The 17,931-nt window shown below is 37.8% G+C and overlaps 1 protein-coding gene across 1 annotated transcript in view; it reads left to right on the top strand.

Moving 5' to 3' along the window:
* The window catches only part of PRKAR2B (protein kinase cAMP-dependent type II regulatory subunit beta), an 83,029-nt gene that overhangs the window by 50,224 nt on the left and 14,874 nt on the right, over positions 1-17,931 (top strand). Inside the window, exons 3-4 of the mRNA XM_032106440.1 lie at positions 11,538-11,590; positions 12,698-12,781. Coding sequence (XP_031962331.1) covers positions 11,538-11,590; positions 12,698-12,781 — 137 coding nt within the window. The remainder of the gene's footprint in view (positions 1-11,537; positions 11,591-12,697; positions 12,782-17,931) is intronic.

The following is a 17,931-nucleotide window of genomic DNA, read 5'->3' as shown; positions in this document are numbered from 1 at the left end:
AAATAATTGTTTTGGCTGAAGAAGCTAGATGCCACTCTGTCTTACACTAAGGGTTCATTTATTCTTTGATAATTAACAGAGTTGTTGCTGAAAAGCAGCTGTAGGTGTCTCGTTTCCTGGGAGAAACAGATTGAACTATAAGCCAGAATTCTAGCACCTAGCAAAGTGAGATGTTAACTCTTTGTTTAATTTGTGCTGTAATTCTAGGAGCTTTTGTGAAAAGTGGTTACCTGGGATACAGGATTTCTTAGGATATTGGTTTCAGTAAATTCTTCATTATTTTGCCCTTTCAAATTTAAAGGAATTTTATCTTACAGAAGCAACGTGTGTTATTCTCTTCTCTCATGAAATAAAAATAGAAATAAAAATATTTCCTCCCTTCCATTCAGTAAGAATAATTTCATGTGTATATTGTTTTCCTGAAAGTATGGATCTGTTTTGCATGCACAGCACCGTTTCAAGAGGAAACCAAGTTAGAAGCACAAATTTTTAGTTTTCAAAATGGCCAGTCCACTTTTTCAGAGGTTTTCTGATATGGATTCAGTTGCTGAGAAATTCGCTGTATTTGCACTCATGAACTTTTTCCTGTTGTCTGACAGTTTAATTTTCTGCTGAAATGATGTGAGGTCGTGGTTGTGTAGCAGAATGCAAGAGCTGGTCCCAGTGCAGATCCTGTGTATTAAGGCAAGAGACTAGGAGCTGAGGTTTGTGTAAAACAAGGAACTCTGCAGAAAATGGAGAATACTGTAACAGGCAGTGGAATACAGAAGCAAAGTATTTGTGAAGATGTGGTCAGCTTTTTCCAATAATATGATGCAATTATTAAAAACTTGCTGCAGAAGTCAGGAGGCCGTTCATGCAATTTAGTAATTTCTTCTTTACGTGGAAAGAGCTCAATCTTTCTTGATCAGCTGCAGGTGGAGAAGGATGCTTTTGTGATCACAGTCATTTAGGTATGGAATAGACTGGGAAGTCCAAACCAACTGTCTTGTCAGTCTGATGCTGTCTGAGGTCATATTGTCAAGTGTTCATTAGTGAACTCCTCCTGCATACATAGGTTAGTTTTCATGGGTTCATCTTTTCTTCAAGTGCAGTGTGGTTTTAAGTAGGTACTGAGAAAATGGAGTTAAATGATGGTGACCAGCATAAAAGAGTAAAACACCTTGCAGCATCCTATGTGTGCTGATGACACCTCATCCAGCCATTCTGCATCCTCTTATAGTCGTATAAAACAAGAAGGAGTGAAACAGAACTTTGGAATTCTGCAAGATCCATAGATAGAAGAAGAAGAAGAAATAAAACTGGTTTCACAGTATGCAGGAAAAAGATAGATGTGTTTGTGTGTTTACCCATTTAGTCTTTTGAATACAGTAGTCTTTAGCATTATTCATAATGGTACCAAATGTGTATGTGTGGGAGGGTTGGAGGGTGTTTAGAAAGCTGAAAATAAAAAATGCATTTTTTTTAAGTCATCAGAATGCATTGTCTGCATTTAGCATTGACTAAGGACTTTCTGAGAAATATTAGTTTCAAGTAGTGACAGGTCATTAGCTGAATGAGTGGAGGCTTGGGGTTTTCTTCCTCTTAGAAAAAGATTAGTTCTGAGTGGTAAGTAGTCGCACAGTTATGGACAACTTCTCTTATTAGGGAATGTAAGTGTGGTAATCTGTGTTTTCAGAGTGATTATTGTCCCTGTTCTTGGAATGATAATCTTTGTAGCCATCTTTTGGCTTGTTATGGTTGTCTGCACCATTACAGATGAAGGTGAGCATGTACTGATTGCTATGTGGGACTTGCTTTTTTACCTTGGTGTGTAGTTACCAGTATTGTTTCATAACTACTTTATATTTTGACTGTGAAAAAGTAAAACAGCATATATATTATTTCATAGTTTTGATTTGTCTTCTAAACTTCCTTTGGCTATTTGAAAAGAATCCTGTCAGCAAAACATCTTGAATTTATTTTTTGGAATTGTTGAGAAAACAGATGTTCAAAATCAACCACTTCAAAACTTGGCAGAAATATTTTCCATAATGTTTTTTGTCTACCTGTCTTCCTGTTATATCTGGAACCTGTTTAGTAAGTTTGGTTTGTCATATTTCTTATAGAGGATTATGTGAGCATGACTTAGCCATTCAACCAAAGCCAACATACCTAAAATCAGCATGCTAAAATTCCAGGACACAAGCTCCGTTAGCTTATTCCCTCATTTCATTTTGCCTAGCAGCCTGGGCCCGGGAGGAATGAGGAGCATCTCATTACAGAGTACTTTGGAATGTAGAATGTAGGGCACTTCTGGAAAATGGGAAGGGTGGTTTTAAGCTTCCTTCCCTTGGTCCCACAGGGTGAAAACCAAAGGTAACTTTGCTATAGCAACCATTCTTTCAAAAGGATGATTCTACCTCCTTTTTAGGTGCCTATTCTCAGCATGCTATTCTGAATCCCATATGGATGCAGGGTTTTCTGTGAAGCCTGTTTGAGATGGAATTTTGCACTCCCTTAGCTGCCCAGACCAAATCTTCACTGTGTGTGGGATCACAGGCTTTGACACATGCCTCTGAAGAACTCTTGTATTCATGACTTAGACATCATTCCAAAGGTTCATAGGAGTATTTTAGATTTGGAATTATGTGTACCTTCCCCATTTTGCTGGATGTTAGATTGTACTATATACCGTACTACCAAACTGTAATACCTGCTATTGGCAGGTTTTTCACCTTGTCTTGGTTAAATCAGTTTAATCCCCTGGCAGGACATTAAGACAAGCTTGTCAGAGTCAATAGTTTTGGCTTTGTCTCTACTCTCCCTACAGTCACTTTTTACATGAGTCTTTGTCTTGGAGGTCACCTTCTGTTGTCTCCCCTTAATATAATTTTTTTCTGCTTTCGTGAATCTTTTCATATCTTTAAGTGTCCAGTCATCACAGATTATTTTCTTTGTCACTCCTAACCCTTTTTTTCCCCTCACTACATCCCTCCTACAGCTATCAAGATCTTGTTTTAGTCTTTAAACACTAGCATATAAAATAGCCATAAATATGTGGTTTCATAGAACAACCACCACCTTTTTGTTTCATTAGTCTTTGTAACTCTTTGCAGGTCTTTAACACAGATTTTCTCATGTATTTTCACTCCTGTCTTCCAGCTGCTGTTACACAGCAGGTTCTTTTCCCTTCTTAAATATGTTATCCAAGAGGTGCTACCATTGTCCCAGACAGTTTTTGTTTTTGACCCTCTTTAAGTGGGTTAACAAAATAGGCAAAGATTAGGTTGCATTGTTCAGAAGGTGTTTTTTTTAACAGCTGCAGTTTATATTTACTCACATTCTGTGTAAGAGATGACATTTCTAGTGGGAAAATAATTTAGTCTCTCTGACATCATCCTAATGCTGACTTTTCAATAAGAAAAAATATATGTGACTGATGTACTATGTGATCACATCACTGTATGATTTGATATAAAGTACTAAATATGGCAGGAAGAACTGGGTACAGTTCTGTTTCTATTATGTAGTATTAGCAAATATAAAATTGAAATGTATGCGAAGACCTCTGTGTCTGCTCAGACTTTGTCAGATATTTATGCATATTTTATATATATCCCAAATAACACACTGTAGCACTGTGAACTGCTGGACTTGTATGAGAAAGGGAACAGAAGGTTACACAAGTCAACACCAGAGTACAGTATGTTGCTATATGCTGTGCTACTCTTTATGCTGTACTGGAAAAGCTTATAGAATAAGTACTGTAGTACATGGTATATATTGTCAAACTCTTCTAGTGGAAATACATCCTACTTTTGTGATGACTTTATTGTTTATTGTTGAACCTGCAATGTTCTGGACACTGTAATGTGTGTTTGTGCTGGTTTTCACTAGCCAGACAGATGAAATCAAGCATTTCCTGAGACACCAAGCAAAACTGTCTCCTACCATGAGCCAGAAGCCTGGCTCAGGTTGTTGTTGGTTTTTTTTTAGCTCCATCTTGATAAATTGCACAATTACTGAAAGAACTGAAATAGGACTAGAAAGAGGACTGAGTACTGTGGAAGTCCTTAGGGAAATTCAGTTAAAGCTCCCTTCTGGTGCCCTATTTAAAAATAGGGAAGTCTTTCAGCTCCTCATGCTGAAGTTTGAATAGATAGTTTCTGTGAAGGGGCCTGCTTAGTGATTCAAACCCCTATGATTTCAGGGAGTAGTGTGCATCTTTGACCCAGCAATGAGTGTGCTAGCTGTGATCCAGAGTGCTTTGAAACAGAGGAAGCTGCTAGGGTCTAACACATCACAATTATCACTTTTACATACTAGATAATATTAAGGCATTTGTGCAAAGGTGTCCACACATGAATAACTCAACTGGGATAAAGTTATCCAAAAATGTCTCTTGGGGGGCTCTCATGTTTCTTCAAATGTGCTTTCATAGTGATCAGTAGAATCTTGATGAAACTTCTGCTTCGTTGCAAGGATTTCTGAAATATGAATAAACTCCATGTGGACTTTTGAAGAGAATCCTTGCGAGGTTTTATGACTCACTATAGGCATGGACCTCATTCAAGATGCTACATGTTTTATTAGATACTTCATGTTTTTTAGAAATGCTTGAGGAAATAGCTTGTGAAATAGCACATTAGAAATAGCACTGGTAGCAGATGGCCAAGACAAAATGCTGTAGAAAAGTTGATTGTGTGACTCTGATTTCTTGCAAGCATGTAGTGCAGGGTGAGCAAGGTCTTCCTTGCTCTGGCAAAATGAAGGTTTTGCCACTGAGCTGTGTAGCTGAGCACAACCCTGGTATTTGGTAGGTGCTCATGACTATGAAGGCAGTGTTTGGAGAATTGCAGTCTGAGCACTGACAGCAAGAGTAGGTAACTGTCCTTCCCGAGCAGCTGATCCTGAAACAGACTGTATTGGCAGTGCTCCCAAGACTCTGATTCAGTCAGTTCCTGCCTAATGAACTGAAGACCACCTTCCTGATAATTAAGAAGAAACAAGCTGCCTGGATTTTATCCAGCTTTGGATTTTTAAGCTAACGCTCTGAACACTTAGTTATTTGTGTTAGGTAGTCGACTGCTCAAAAGTTGTTATCTCCTAAGTCAGGTGGATTGGAGGGGAAATTTCTTTAATTTTGGTTTGTTGCCTATGAGGAAGTCCCTACAATATGCACGTCCCTCTGATTGCCAGACCATTTTTTCTGAGTATACATACTTTTATTCCAGCTTGGATAGCATCTCTAAGGTAAATATTCTATGTCTAAAAGAGTAATAACACAGAATTGCAAGGTTTCAAGCATTCTGTGTATGCACCTAATTATGCCTAAATAAAGTTTCAGTTCAGTGACCCCCTCAAGAGTAGGCACTTCACAGACTTTTGACAGTATCATGGGAAGTGATAGCCCCAGTGATCATGCTTTGTTCCAAATTAGCTCATATTTAAAGTAATCTTAACGTCTTGAAATAGTTCCAGGGTTTGGAACAAACTGTGGGTCTCAGCAGCAGAGCCAGTTGGTATTGCCTTATATCATGCATGGAAATCAGATAAATTTTATCTATCTCATCTCATTTTATGCTCAGATGAGAGAGTTGAACAACTTTTCTCTGCACTGTTCTTCAGTCTTATGTTTACTTACAGCTCTTCAGTTGCATCTTCCATGTGGAAGATCTTTCCAGTCAAAACCAGGAAAACAGAAATAATATGGTACTTGATAGTTGTAAGCTATCAGAGACCATGACCAGTTATTTCTCACTGCTACCACCCTCCAAGGATTGCTTTTGTTTAAATAAAAACTACTTATGGAATTGGAGTTTTGGAGTGCAGGGCTGTCTTGCTAGTTCTTTCTGTAGTGGAAGGAACTGGTGAGATGTCACAAAATAGGTTTCCATGTTAGAAACTTTGGAGGTCCAGTAGTATTTGTCTAATCTAGTTTGGAACTACCACCTGCTCTGCAAGGAGTCTCTGTGTACCATATTTCTCATTCAAGAGAAGTAAATCCTGACAAAACAGGAAAAATCTCACACTGTCATTAAGTCACCTTAGCAATTTTCATACAGTTAAACCAGGGAAGTGACGTTTTTGCTGTAGGAGGGAATGGGCATAGCTGCCATAGATCGGGATGTTTATAGGCATGTATGACATGCTGGTGTAGCTACAGCAGCTAGAAATGGTCTGTTTTCATGCTCCAGCCTGATAGTCATGTTGGCCAAACTTTAGTCTTGATTTGAATGGGATGAAAAAATGTTTTCACAGCTCTTCTTCTCTCGAAAAATTCTTTCTAATACAATTTATGACTTGGGGGTTCTGTAGTTTCAGAAGAGTACACACATATTGATTGGTTTTCCTGCCATGTTTTGAGTAAAATACATCATTCAATGATTATATATGAATTTTCATCGATTTCTTTATTGATAGCTTAATTTTCTGATGCATCAAGGGAATGAGAGAGCATGACTAACATGTTTTGTGATCTTACAATGCCAACTGTATGTTAATTTTCATTTTAGAATTCATCCATGGCTGAAGTGACTGTATTGCTGATTTTGAATATAAAGCATATTTACTAGGTGAAAAGCAGAAAATTGATTTTACTTGGAGTGATGAATTGGAAATTATCAAAGCTTACCTCTGTCTTGCTGACAAAGCAATCCATCTAGAGTAGTGTGCAGATTTCAGTGCATGTGTATTTTCATAATACACTGTCTTTTGACAGTTCATTTTTCCTACAAATACTTTGTGTTGATGTATTTGGGTTTGCTCGTGTTTGTGTCCATCTTGGGGAACTATATGTGAAACATAACCCTCAGATAGAAAAACTGAAACAAAAAATAGTTTCACTTAGTTGAGCTTAGCAACTAGCGGAGAAATATGTATGGTGTTTGTACCACTATTTTTTAATGCTGTAATTATGTATGGGATGAAATAGGTCCCCAAGAACAGTATTAGGACTGCTTTTTGAACAACGTGAGCATTGCACTCAGCAGTGGCACAGAGCAAAACATGGCAGGGCATCTGAGCATGGTAAAGTCAGCATGCACTGAGTACTGTTGGGATGTGGAATGAACTAGAGAGGTAAAAAAATAAAATACTGAACACTATGAGTATTGCAGCCACCAGCAGTGCAGTCATTCAGAATAATTAATGTCTGTGGTGCCAGTCAAGCCTTAGGCAAAAGAGATGGGGACCACAGAGTGTCTTCTTGGAATACATGAAATGAATACAGGAGGTGTGCTATTGCATGAGCAGCCTGTCATTGTCATCAGATGATGAATTTCTTTGTTTTCCAGGAAATACATACTAAATGGAGAAGTGGGGAAAACCAGGCTTGCAGCTTTTTATAACTACTAGGACTCATCTCAAAAGGGATTGGATTTGCCTCAATGAATAAACCACATTTTTAATTAATCTCATCTTAGTCTGGGCATATAATATAGGTCAGAAGAATCACTTTGTAAAAGGGCTGGTTTCTCTCCATTGACTGTAACCGGAATCCAGATGACTTGTGCAGGTTATGGATGTCTGTGTAAAAGGCATCTCAGTTTTAGATGGTGGGATTCTCATGTGGCAAAATCCAGTGTTCATGTCATAAAATTGAGTGAACCACAGTAATGTCAGAAACGGTATTTTAAGAACCAAAACAAAATGTATCAAGTTTTTCCATGAGACATCTAGTGGTATGCTCTTTGAAATGAATGCGTTACTGAAATAAGCAATAAATGAAAGGAATTTCCATATTTAAAACAGCAGATTCACAGCATTGGTATTGTCTTTCTGACCCAAATGAAGGCAAAATAAGTACAGATTTGCAACCAGAAGAGTAAGTTTCTCATCACAGATGATAAGAGTAAGTCCTCTTAGAATTTGGGCCTATGGGCACTAGCCAGGAGAAACGGCAGTTCTTAAACATATTGTCCATAACCAGTGATAAAGAAGAAATATATAATGAAGGAACCTGCTGATAGTAGCTACTGAGACTGACTGAAATGAGTTTCTAGCAGAGAAGAGTGATGTTAGAGCAGAGAAACAAGATGACTGAGAATAAATACCTCAGGAATATACTCTCTTTCTGGACTGGTCCTCCTACATGAAAGGGACTGATAAGGTGATTCAGGATGGGCATGAACGAGAATAAATTCAGTTTCTTTTGTGTGTTCTGGAAGACTGTTGTTCAGCCAGGCTCTCTGAGACCTGTCTGTTCTGGCCTAACAGTATCAAAGCTGTTAAATTTAATTCTTGATTTGTTTTAACTCTTTTCACTTAGAGGTAAGGACAGGATGTACCTGTAGGTCAGGTTGAGACACATTCTTCATACACCCAGCAGCAGCACACTGTGCTGTAACACAGGTTGTTGGCTCCTGTGTACACATACGTGCACTGGGGCACAGCTGAAACAACACAGAGATTTACATTATGAGGGGTTATATGGTGCTTATTTGGCATGTTATTATTGTTGCTATTTAAATAAAATCCCCCGAAGTTTATTTCTGACAAGATTGTAGTAACTGTAGTACCATTAAACAGTCAGTAGGAACATTTTGTTTATGTAGAGGCAAAATATTATAGTTCAAGAGATTGCAGACTTCCTTTTGTGGGCATTTGTAATTGTTTGGGACCAAATCCAGTTTCCAATAAACTGGATAGGAATCTCAGTCAGTTCCAGAGGGACTTGTGTCAAATTTCATTAAGTTTTTGAAGATGCCAAGTTTTATAAAATCGACGTTTTAGTTATGCGCCTGATAGAGTGGGGACCAAGACTTCCTTTGGGACTCTGCTTAATATGTGCAATGATATGCTTTACCATGAAATCTTTTCAATTGGATGTGGTAGTGAGGAGATTGATGGGTCTACCTGGTCCCTGGTCACTAGTTCATAAGTTGTTTGTATAATAACAGAGGAAGTATGGAGAATAAACCAGAGGACACCAAATCTTAATCCATGGGCAACACTGTGACTGAACTGGCATAGCACAGACCTGGTGAGAGGACAGGGAGGAGGAAGAGGCTGTTGTATATTTTGATTCCAATATCTGTGCTGTGATCCAGCTGTTCAGGGAGTTGGATATACAGATGCTCTATGAGTAACAATAATAGGAAAAAGCTCATGGGCTCCATTGTTATGCAGGCATTGCACAGACCACCAAACAGATCAGGTAGGTGGGGATTTTTATTGTCAGGGTAGAGGTGATGGTGAGAATGAGGGATTTTAATAAATCAGTCACCTGCTGGAAGCCAGTGAAGGAGACTACCAACATGCTTTGCAATGCACTTACAACCAAATTTTGAGACAGTGGGAAAAGAATTCTAAAGGGAAGCTATATTTGATACCAGCTTAAGGGAGAAACTGTTAAGGAATAGGGAGAGAAAAGGCAGGTTGGGTGAGAATTACCCTGCAATGACAGGACTCACGGATTTCAGGAAAGGAAAGAGGTAAAAGAATTAGAACAACAGGTTTCAAGGGGATATGAGAGGACTGTGGGCATAACCTCTTCAGAAAGGAGTCTGGAGAAAAGAAGTTAAAGAATTGTTTGTTCCCCAAAGAAAAATTACAGATAAAGAGAAAAAAATGCAAATTGAGACAGCATAGAAGGAAAAAATGCATAGTAAAATAAATCTGTCTAAAATATAAGCAGCTCATTTATGTCAAGCACAAGAAGGAACCATGTACAAAATTAAAACTAGTTTGGATTATTCAGAGCAAATACAAAAGAATAGCAAAAGATGTAGAGAAAAAAATCCCAAAACACATCAAAGAAGCCAAGACCAAAAAATGTGTACAAGAAAAGATTGTGTACAATAAGTGTACATGAGGAGTAACAGAAATTGTTCTGGAAGTATATTTTTGGTAAGAGCATGTTCCAGGAAAGTGCTGCTCTACTGCTTAACAGAAGCACATTGGTCTTCACTGGTGTTATTTTGAGTATATGGAAAACAGCCTAGAACAGAGAAAGGACAAATCATGCAGTACTTAGTGTGTTAGGTGTTCCCAGGTTAGCTGTGCCTCAGATTTGCTATACTTGGAAACTGGAAGAATTTTCTAAATTAGTCTCAGCCCTGTTAGCAGTTACCATTGAGAATCTGAAGAAGAAAAATGAGTGTGAAAAAAAATCCAGAAAAATAGAAAAACACATCCTTAAAAGGAGGGGGAAGCTATGGATGGAAGAGTCCTGTCACAGATTTGCAGATCATTTTTGTTCCTAGAAAAATTACAGAAAAATATTCATTTTGTAAATACCTGGAGGAAAGTAACAAACAGCAATCAGCATGGATTTGTTGGAACTATCTAATACCCTGTAACAAGAGATTAAAACTTGTGGATAAAAGAAAAGGAGCAGATGCCCTACATTTTCATTTTAAGAAACTTCTGAATGCTGTCTTACAAGACTCCCCTATAAACAAGCTAGGGAACATCAAGCAGTGTTTATATGCAAGTTGCATGGGATATAGTTGCAGAACTGGTTGGATAAGGTAAATCCCAAGCAACTACTGCTGTTTAACTTGTGTATTCCACAAGAGTTTATTTTAGACACTAATCTGTTTTTTCAGCAATAATCTGGATTATGTTTTAGAGAATATGCTTCTTAAATTTGCAGTTGTCACAAAGTTGAGAATGAATTGGAAGGATGCCAGAGAACGGGATTAGAATTGAAAATTATCTTGAAATGGCTTTGAAAATAAAGATATTTAGCAGGTGTAAGTATATGGTACTGTACTTGGGCAGAATAGCCATATACAGGCACAGGACAGATGGTTAAGCAGTGGGTTTTGAAAATGATATATGTCATAAATATTACATGAATAAACATAGTCAAGCTGTTGTAAAGAAGGCATGGATAGATGTATGAAAAAGACATATAGCCTGTAAAATATATGGAGTAATTAATCTGATGTATTCAGTACTCTGCTCAGTTCAAATACTGGGATCAGTTTTGAGCATGACATTTCAATAAAAATATAGCTAATTAGAGGGAGTTTAGGGAATGGCAATAAAGATAGTTAGCTGAAAAACATGACTTGTAAGGAAAAAAAAAATGAAGAACCAAAATTACTTAGCTTCGAAAGTAAAGGGTAGGTAGGAGCGAAAAGTTTTCAAGTATGCAAAAAAACCCCAGCAAAACAGCTTGAGACAACCAACCAACCAATCAAAGAAACACACCCTAAACCACCTTGAACCTACACAGATGAAGGGAATTATCCAATATCTGCATCCTGTATGGATAGCTTAAATTCTAAGAGAAAGAATGAATTTAAACATCAGAAAAAAATGACAGTAAGGTAAGATACTTAGAACAAGTAAGGTGAGAATTTGGGAAGTGTATTAGCAGTCTTTCAAAATAGGGAAAACATATCCAAAAATGATACAAGTGTAGCTTTGTTTTGTCTGCAGTTTGGAGTTGACCTGCTCTGGACCCTCTAAGCAGTGTCTTCTCGATTGAGTGTGTGGCATTACTGTGTATTATTGCTGTGCCACACAATGAGTTTTCTGTTCTGTAAATCTTGTGAAACACTACTGTAATTTGAATTAAGATTATCCTTTTTCTTTTATTTCAGTGTGTGCAGAAGCTTACAATCCTGATGAGGAGGAGGACGACGCAGAATCCAGGGTACTTCATGCTTAGAGTCAAATACTTTTTCAATTCTCAGGCATTAAATTTAGGAGGAAAAATGTAACCAGCTTTACCATTCCTTTCCAAAAACATCCTTATTATAATATACTTTAGTAATCTCTTGGGGTTTTGTGTTAAAGAAACATTTAAAAATTCTCTGTAATAGTCACCCATGCAGGATTTGATGTATTATTCTTAATTACCAAACCTGTGGTACATGGTTAAGAAAACATTTTTGTGCAATTATATTTACCCAGAGAGCACCTGCTTCTAAAAACCCTTACTTGATGTCCTCATAATCTTGCAGTAGTTTCCTTTTTCATAAGGCAGAAAAAAGGTAAACTACAAAATTGCTAAGATTTTTCAATGTACAATGCAATAAATAATGAACTGTATTTATTTCTCTTATTTATGTCACCCTTTTAAAGACATTTACTTAGCTTTTAAGATGAAATAGCATGACTTTCAAGAGAAATTTAATTGTTTATTCTCCGTAATTTTATGGCTTGTAACACTGTCCAAAAGGTTACCCTATGGTATTACAGCTATACATAGCATATCTTTTGAAGCATATGAGTTGAACAACTTGATTGATACTCAGACGAACCAGATACTGGTAATTTAGTAAATCTCTGGCTCACTCAGATAGTGTCAAGTCTGTTGTTTACTCTGTGAAATTTCTGATACAAATTTAACACAGATACTATTTACCAAAATATTCTTTAGGAAGTAGTGATGGCAAATGGCTGAATGTAACAGTGGTGCCTTTTATAAAACATGCATGTCCCAAACATGATTAGAGAATAGTAATGTTTATGTAGCAATAGTGTAGATAAAGGTGTCCAGAATGGCTTGCAGAAATGAAATGGATTCTACAGGTGTAAAGATCTTGTGATCTTAAATATAGCAGTGTTCCATTTGCTAATGCTATGGTGATACCATTTTATCACTGAGTGTTTATTCAAATCCTGAAGGTTTTGAAATGAAAGAGTTATGAATCATGGCCAAAATATTGTGTAAAATGCTTAGTTGAATTAACTCAGTCCTTCAGCTGGTGCTACTATATGATAATCACTCTAAGAGCTTTTGTATTATATCCCTCAGATTATTCACCCCAAAACAGATGATCAAAGAAACAGACTGCAAGAGGCGTGCAAGGACATCCTTCTTTTTAAGAACCTAGACCCGGTAAGAAATTCTTGGTAATGAGCAGCGTTTACCAGTGCTGCTAAGAATTATTTCTCTTGAACTTTTGAGCAGAAGTTTACAGATTTGACTTTTGTAACCTCTTATGTATGCTTTCTTGACCATTTAATAAATTCCAGAAATGCCATTTTTTTAAACTGATACATCATGTATAGAGTCTTTTGTTTACCACCATAAGTGGTAATATTGAAACACATTAATATGAATCTGTACATTAATAAAATGGATACATGAATAATATTAATTCTTGTATTTTCTTATTTAAATCTTCCTGTACACTGATGTCTATAAACACATCAGTTAACTGGAATGTTTAAGTTTTTTCTATTAGTTACTTTTTAGCATCCAAAAGGTGCTGAGTGCTCCATCAAAAGAGAAAATTACCCCCAAAGCCTTCAGTTTAGCTATAGATGTAGCTGAACAAGTGAATTATGAAATAGAGGGAAAAAGAAAGGTATTAATGATGTGTTTACATTATTATTTCACTTAATGCAGATAGCATAAAAAAGCTTCAGGTAATTTTCTTCCATGCAAATAATTTCCTTCTGTTTAGTATAAAAACAACGATGAGCTTTTAAGAAAGCTTAAGTGCACTGAATGAATGATCTGGATCAGACAAAGGTGATAACGCTACCAAAAAAGCACACAGAATTGTTTAAGGGGAAAGGTGAGTGTATCAATCAGAACATGCATACTGAGGTTGGGATGACTCACAGCATCCCAAATGCTTTCTCAAGAGAATTGATTCAGTGCTGTCAAGGGAGGGAGCATGAGGGAAAGAGAAACAATTATGTAGATTTTGAAGTATAAGAACAGAAAGTTTAAAATTTGATTCAAGAGGGAGCTAATGGAAGGACCAGCCTGCAGCTCTGTTTGGAAGTCAGGTGCTATTACAGAGAATGCACATTAATTTGTGCTGCAGGTTTCCAGCTCCTGCTTATGTCTGGCACAAAGACTGAGTCCTGACCCTGGGTACTTGTTCACAGAGAAGCCCTGAGGAGCAGTGAGCCACAAAGCCCCAGCTTAGCAGAAACCTGGAGTTATTGTTATGGAAGGGCATCAAAAGTCTCAACGTGGGTGCTAATGTATGTGCATTCTTGGGACAGTAGGGGTCCTGACACAGGTTTCCTAACTCCCTCATGCTGTATGTTTAATGGGTAGTTAATCAGCTGTTCCACTGTACTTGTTCAAGCTAAAGCCATGCAAACCTTTACCCTTCTGCTCCTGAATTATTTTTCTAAATAGCTTCAGGGAATCAAAATCACTTGTGGGCGTCTGCTCTGGATGTGAAATTGTTTTACTATATATTTTCCTTATTGTTGCTGTGCCCTGGCTTCCACTTGGCTGGACCATCATTACCTTACCCTGCCAATGGCATTTTGGCAGACCCCTCTTAATTAAGCTCTGAATCTTTCTCTTATGAGCCCTGCAATACGATGGATTATTGTGTACTCCTAGAACCTGCTGTGATATTAATAGTGCTTACAGTGTCAGTCCTCTGGATGGGATCTGCTTTGCCTTACAGTCAGAGCTAGATAGTCTGTCTAAATACTCATCAGCCACTTGGTCTGCAGGATAGGGATCTGTTGGCATCCTATCAGCTGTATTGTACTGTTGTGTAGACATAGAGCATTAAACTGTTGCAGTGTGGGCACTTGATGGACTTTTTTCAAGGATAAATTCTTCAAAGGAATACTGAGGGATTACTTCCTCTCTTTGTGCTGCTCTTCTCAGGACTGTGCTTGCTGTCTCGATACTGATGTTTTGAAGTATTTTTTTCAATTCTTCTTCTGAATCAGTTACTTGTAATTGCTAACAGTTCCCACAGTCTGTTCCAGGTGTTTAGCAGAAGACTTCTCAGCAGAGCTCTCCCTTTGTGGAGGTTTGCAGTCCAAAGTCTCAAAATGGGCTCTGGGGATCTCCCAAGTCTTGTTCGCCCTCCCTTTGCTCAGATTGTTCAGTGGATTAAGAACACTTCCTCCTGCTTGAAATCCTTTACAGGCAGCATCCTGGAAAGTTGAATAAGATAATTTTTGTAAAGGAGTTTTTCATTACAATAATTTTATTCATAAAAGACACTGGAAAACTACTAAGCTCTGAAGAGAGCAAAGATATTAAAATGTAGCCTTCTTAAGTCTGGCTTGTTCCTTCTGTGGAGCCAGGATCTATAGTCCCTAGGGGCTTCTCCCACTCCTCCTTCTTGTTCTGCTTCTGAGCAGCAACTCAAGGGCTCTGCCACTGTAGTTGCAGTAATTAAATGTTCCTGTGCCAGCTCTCTTCCTCACCTTTGCCTCTACATGAGAGCTGCTGCAGTTTACAGAGTGCTGTATTAGCAAAAACATTATTCATCTTGAAGAGAGATAATACCTTCTGCTGCTAAAGCTCAAGTCTCTGGAACAAAAGTCAAGCTTTGTATTGATAGCATATGCCACTCCCACTGCTGTGTTTTTTGGTTGGGTTTCTTCTTGTACTGAACTTCAGCTTCTTTCTGCTGTAGTTCTGTGTGTGAAAGTCACCATTTCAAAGGTCAGTTAGAGGGGAACAGATGATGTAAAGGGCTTAATGGCTTTTCCCCGATGGCCTTTTAGCAGGGTGTCAAACACCATTTTCAAATACAGGAAAACATGTCTTACAGTGTGATCAGAATTAAATTCAGTAGATGATGCTCAGTGAAGTACACCTTTTCTTAACACTTTATCCCACCCTCACACACTGTATTTTAATTTGAATGGAAGGATAAGATAAGGCTATCATTAAAGCCAAAGGAGAAGTTGCAGTAGTTGGGAGTGACTTACAGTTCTCTGCTCAGCATGTTAATTAAGTCCATTTGAAAAGACAAGAGCCATCACATAAAATTAAAACCCAGCAGAACCATTTGAATATTAGGCTGAGAGAGGAGAAAAAGATAACCTTCAGACTTTGAGACAACGTAGGACTTGCTATACACACACAACACTGTCTTGAGCCGTCATTTAACTGTAGTAGTATTTGAATATCAGGTAAACTTGCACATATATATTTATAAATATCAATATTTCACATATTGTCTGTGATTAAAAATATAATAGTGTAAAGGAACACCAGTTCTTATACATTTCCCTGGGCAACATTCTTATGTTTTAAAGGCCAACTCTTATAAATTTCCTGAAGTCTGTGAAGTTACTTGAATTTTATGGAAACTTTCTTTAACTTTGTAGATTGATGAGGATGTGACCTGTCAGTGAATGTGAGTTCAGCAACGTATTCCTTAGGTAACTCCCTTAAATGCAAAATACTTTTAAAGAATTGACATGTTAGCAATATTTTTGCCTTTCTGGATGCTTAATCATTTGCCATCTAGTTGCTGTCACTCAATATCAGTTTTACCTAGCACATCACAGTTTTGAAAAAATTACTTCAAGAGAAGAATATGAATTGAAACATGCATGCGCAACAAGATGAATGAAAGAGGTTTTGCAGAGGTGCTTGGTTATTTTTAGAGGACCAGGTCAGGACAGAATCAGGAGACAAATCTATTCAGATGTTTGTTTTCTTCTCCCCATGCTATATTAGGTTAACTCATTCCTCTTCTAAAGCATCTCTTTCTGTTCTTCTTCCCAGGAAAACGTCTTTCTCTTAGAATACTGTTTATTGTCCTTCTCGGTTGCCTGCCTCCCCATTGCCAGAAACCATAATAAAACTTTTTTGCTTCCAGGATTGTCATGGTGTGCCAGGCTAGTTACTCTACCTGCATGCACAAAGACTGTTACCAGACCCTCTCCTTCGTGCTCCAGGAGCTGGAGGTTACTACAGAGGGCTCTGAAGCTGTCTGCTTTCCCTTTCACTTTGTGTAAGCCAGCAAGGAGAAAACCAAGATGATGACCAAATGTTTTCAGCCCTTACAGAGGATAAGCCTGAAGTTGCTATCACTGAAATTTCTCTCTGTTCAGCCTAACGGTTTTACAATCACCAGGAAGAACAGCAGCAGCAGCTCATCTAGTGGCACATGAAGCCTTCTACACTTCCTTTTCACAATGCAATTCAGAGTTGTTCTTTTGGTTTTGTCTCTTAAGAGGAAAATTTTCTGGGGTGATTAACAACAGGCTATTTGGTTTGGCAGCTACGGCCCATAGGGCAGCAGTTAAAAAGCCTGATGAACCTTTAATCAGAGCAAGAGGTTGGCTCAAGGGACTGGTACCATCAAAGCTGAGCCGTGCCTTTGCACTTAAAGTCTGAATCCTTTCTTTGGCAAAAATTCACAAGCAGTGTTACATCATCTATTCTCTTTCAGAGAAGCTGAATATTGAAGAGCTTTGCCCCGCTAATGCTTGTACAGAATACATAAAATAGGTCTTGACCTTTTTCTAAAAAGTAATAAATTATACATATTGTTCATAAATATGCAAGAGCAATTTCTGGCCATATTGCCACTCACGTACCTGGAGAATTAGTATAAGAGAGCACAAATATTGATTAATCAATTAGAATTGATTAACTTGAAGGAAGATGAAAGAGAGCATAATGTAACTGTTTTATGAACAGTGGAATCTTATACTTAAGGCCAAATCATTCCTTGAAACTAACTGAAGATTCTCATGATGCTTTTAGGTTCTTAAGAATTTTGGTGAAGAATTAGAACTACTGATTTTAGAGCAATTAATGGGAATATACCCCCCAACCCCACCCCCCATACATACATAAATATATATATATACACACACACAAATGCATAATAATATATACACACATATATACATATATAAAATGTATGTATTATATATATATATATATGTATATATTATATATATATATAATACTGAACCCAGAATGCCTGAACATATTAATACTCTGCTCTCTTAGATGACACAGAAGAGATGACATTGAGGTGCCCTTCCAGAAAAAGGGCAGTGGAGCTGGGGAAGGGTCTGGAGCACAAGTCTGATGAGGAGCAGCTGAGGGACCTGGGGATGTTTAGCCTGGAGAAAAGGAGGCTGAGGGGAGACCTTATTGGTCTCTGCAACTGCTTGAAAGGAGGCTGTGGCCAGGTGGGGGTCAGTGTCTTTTCCTAGGTAACAGGCCCAGAGGAAATGGTCTCAAATTGATCCAGGGGAGGTTTAGATTGGATATTAGGAAAAATTTCTTCACTGAAAGAG

Source organism: Corvus moneduloides, chromosome 4, assembly GCF_009650955.1.
Source record: "Corvus moneduloides isolate bCorMon1 chromosome 4, bCorMon1.pri, whole genome shotgun sequence".
NCBI classification, from domain to species: Eukaryota; Metazoa; Chordata; class Aves; order Passeriformes; family Corvidae; genus Corvus; species Corvus moneduloides.
This window is presented reverse-complemented; position numbering and strand designations above follow the sequence as displayed.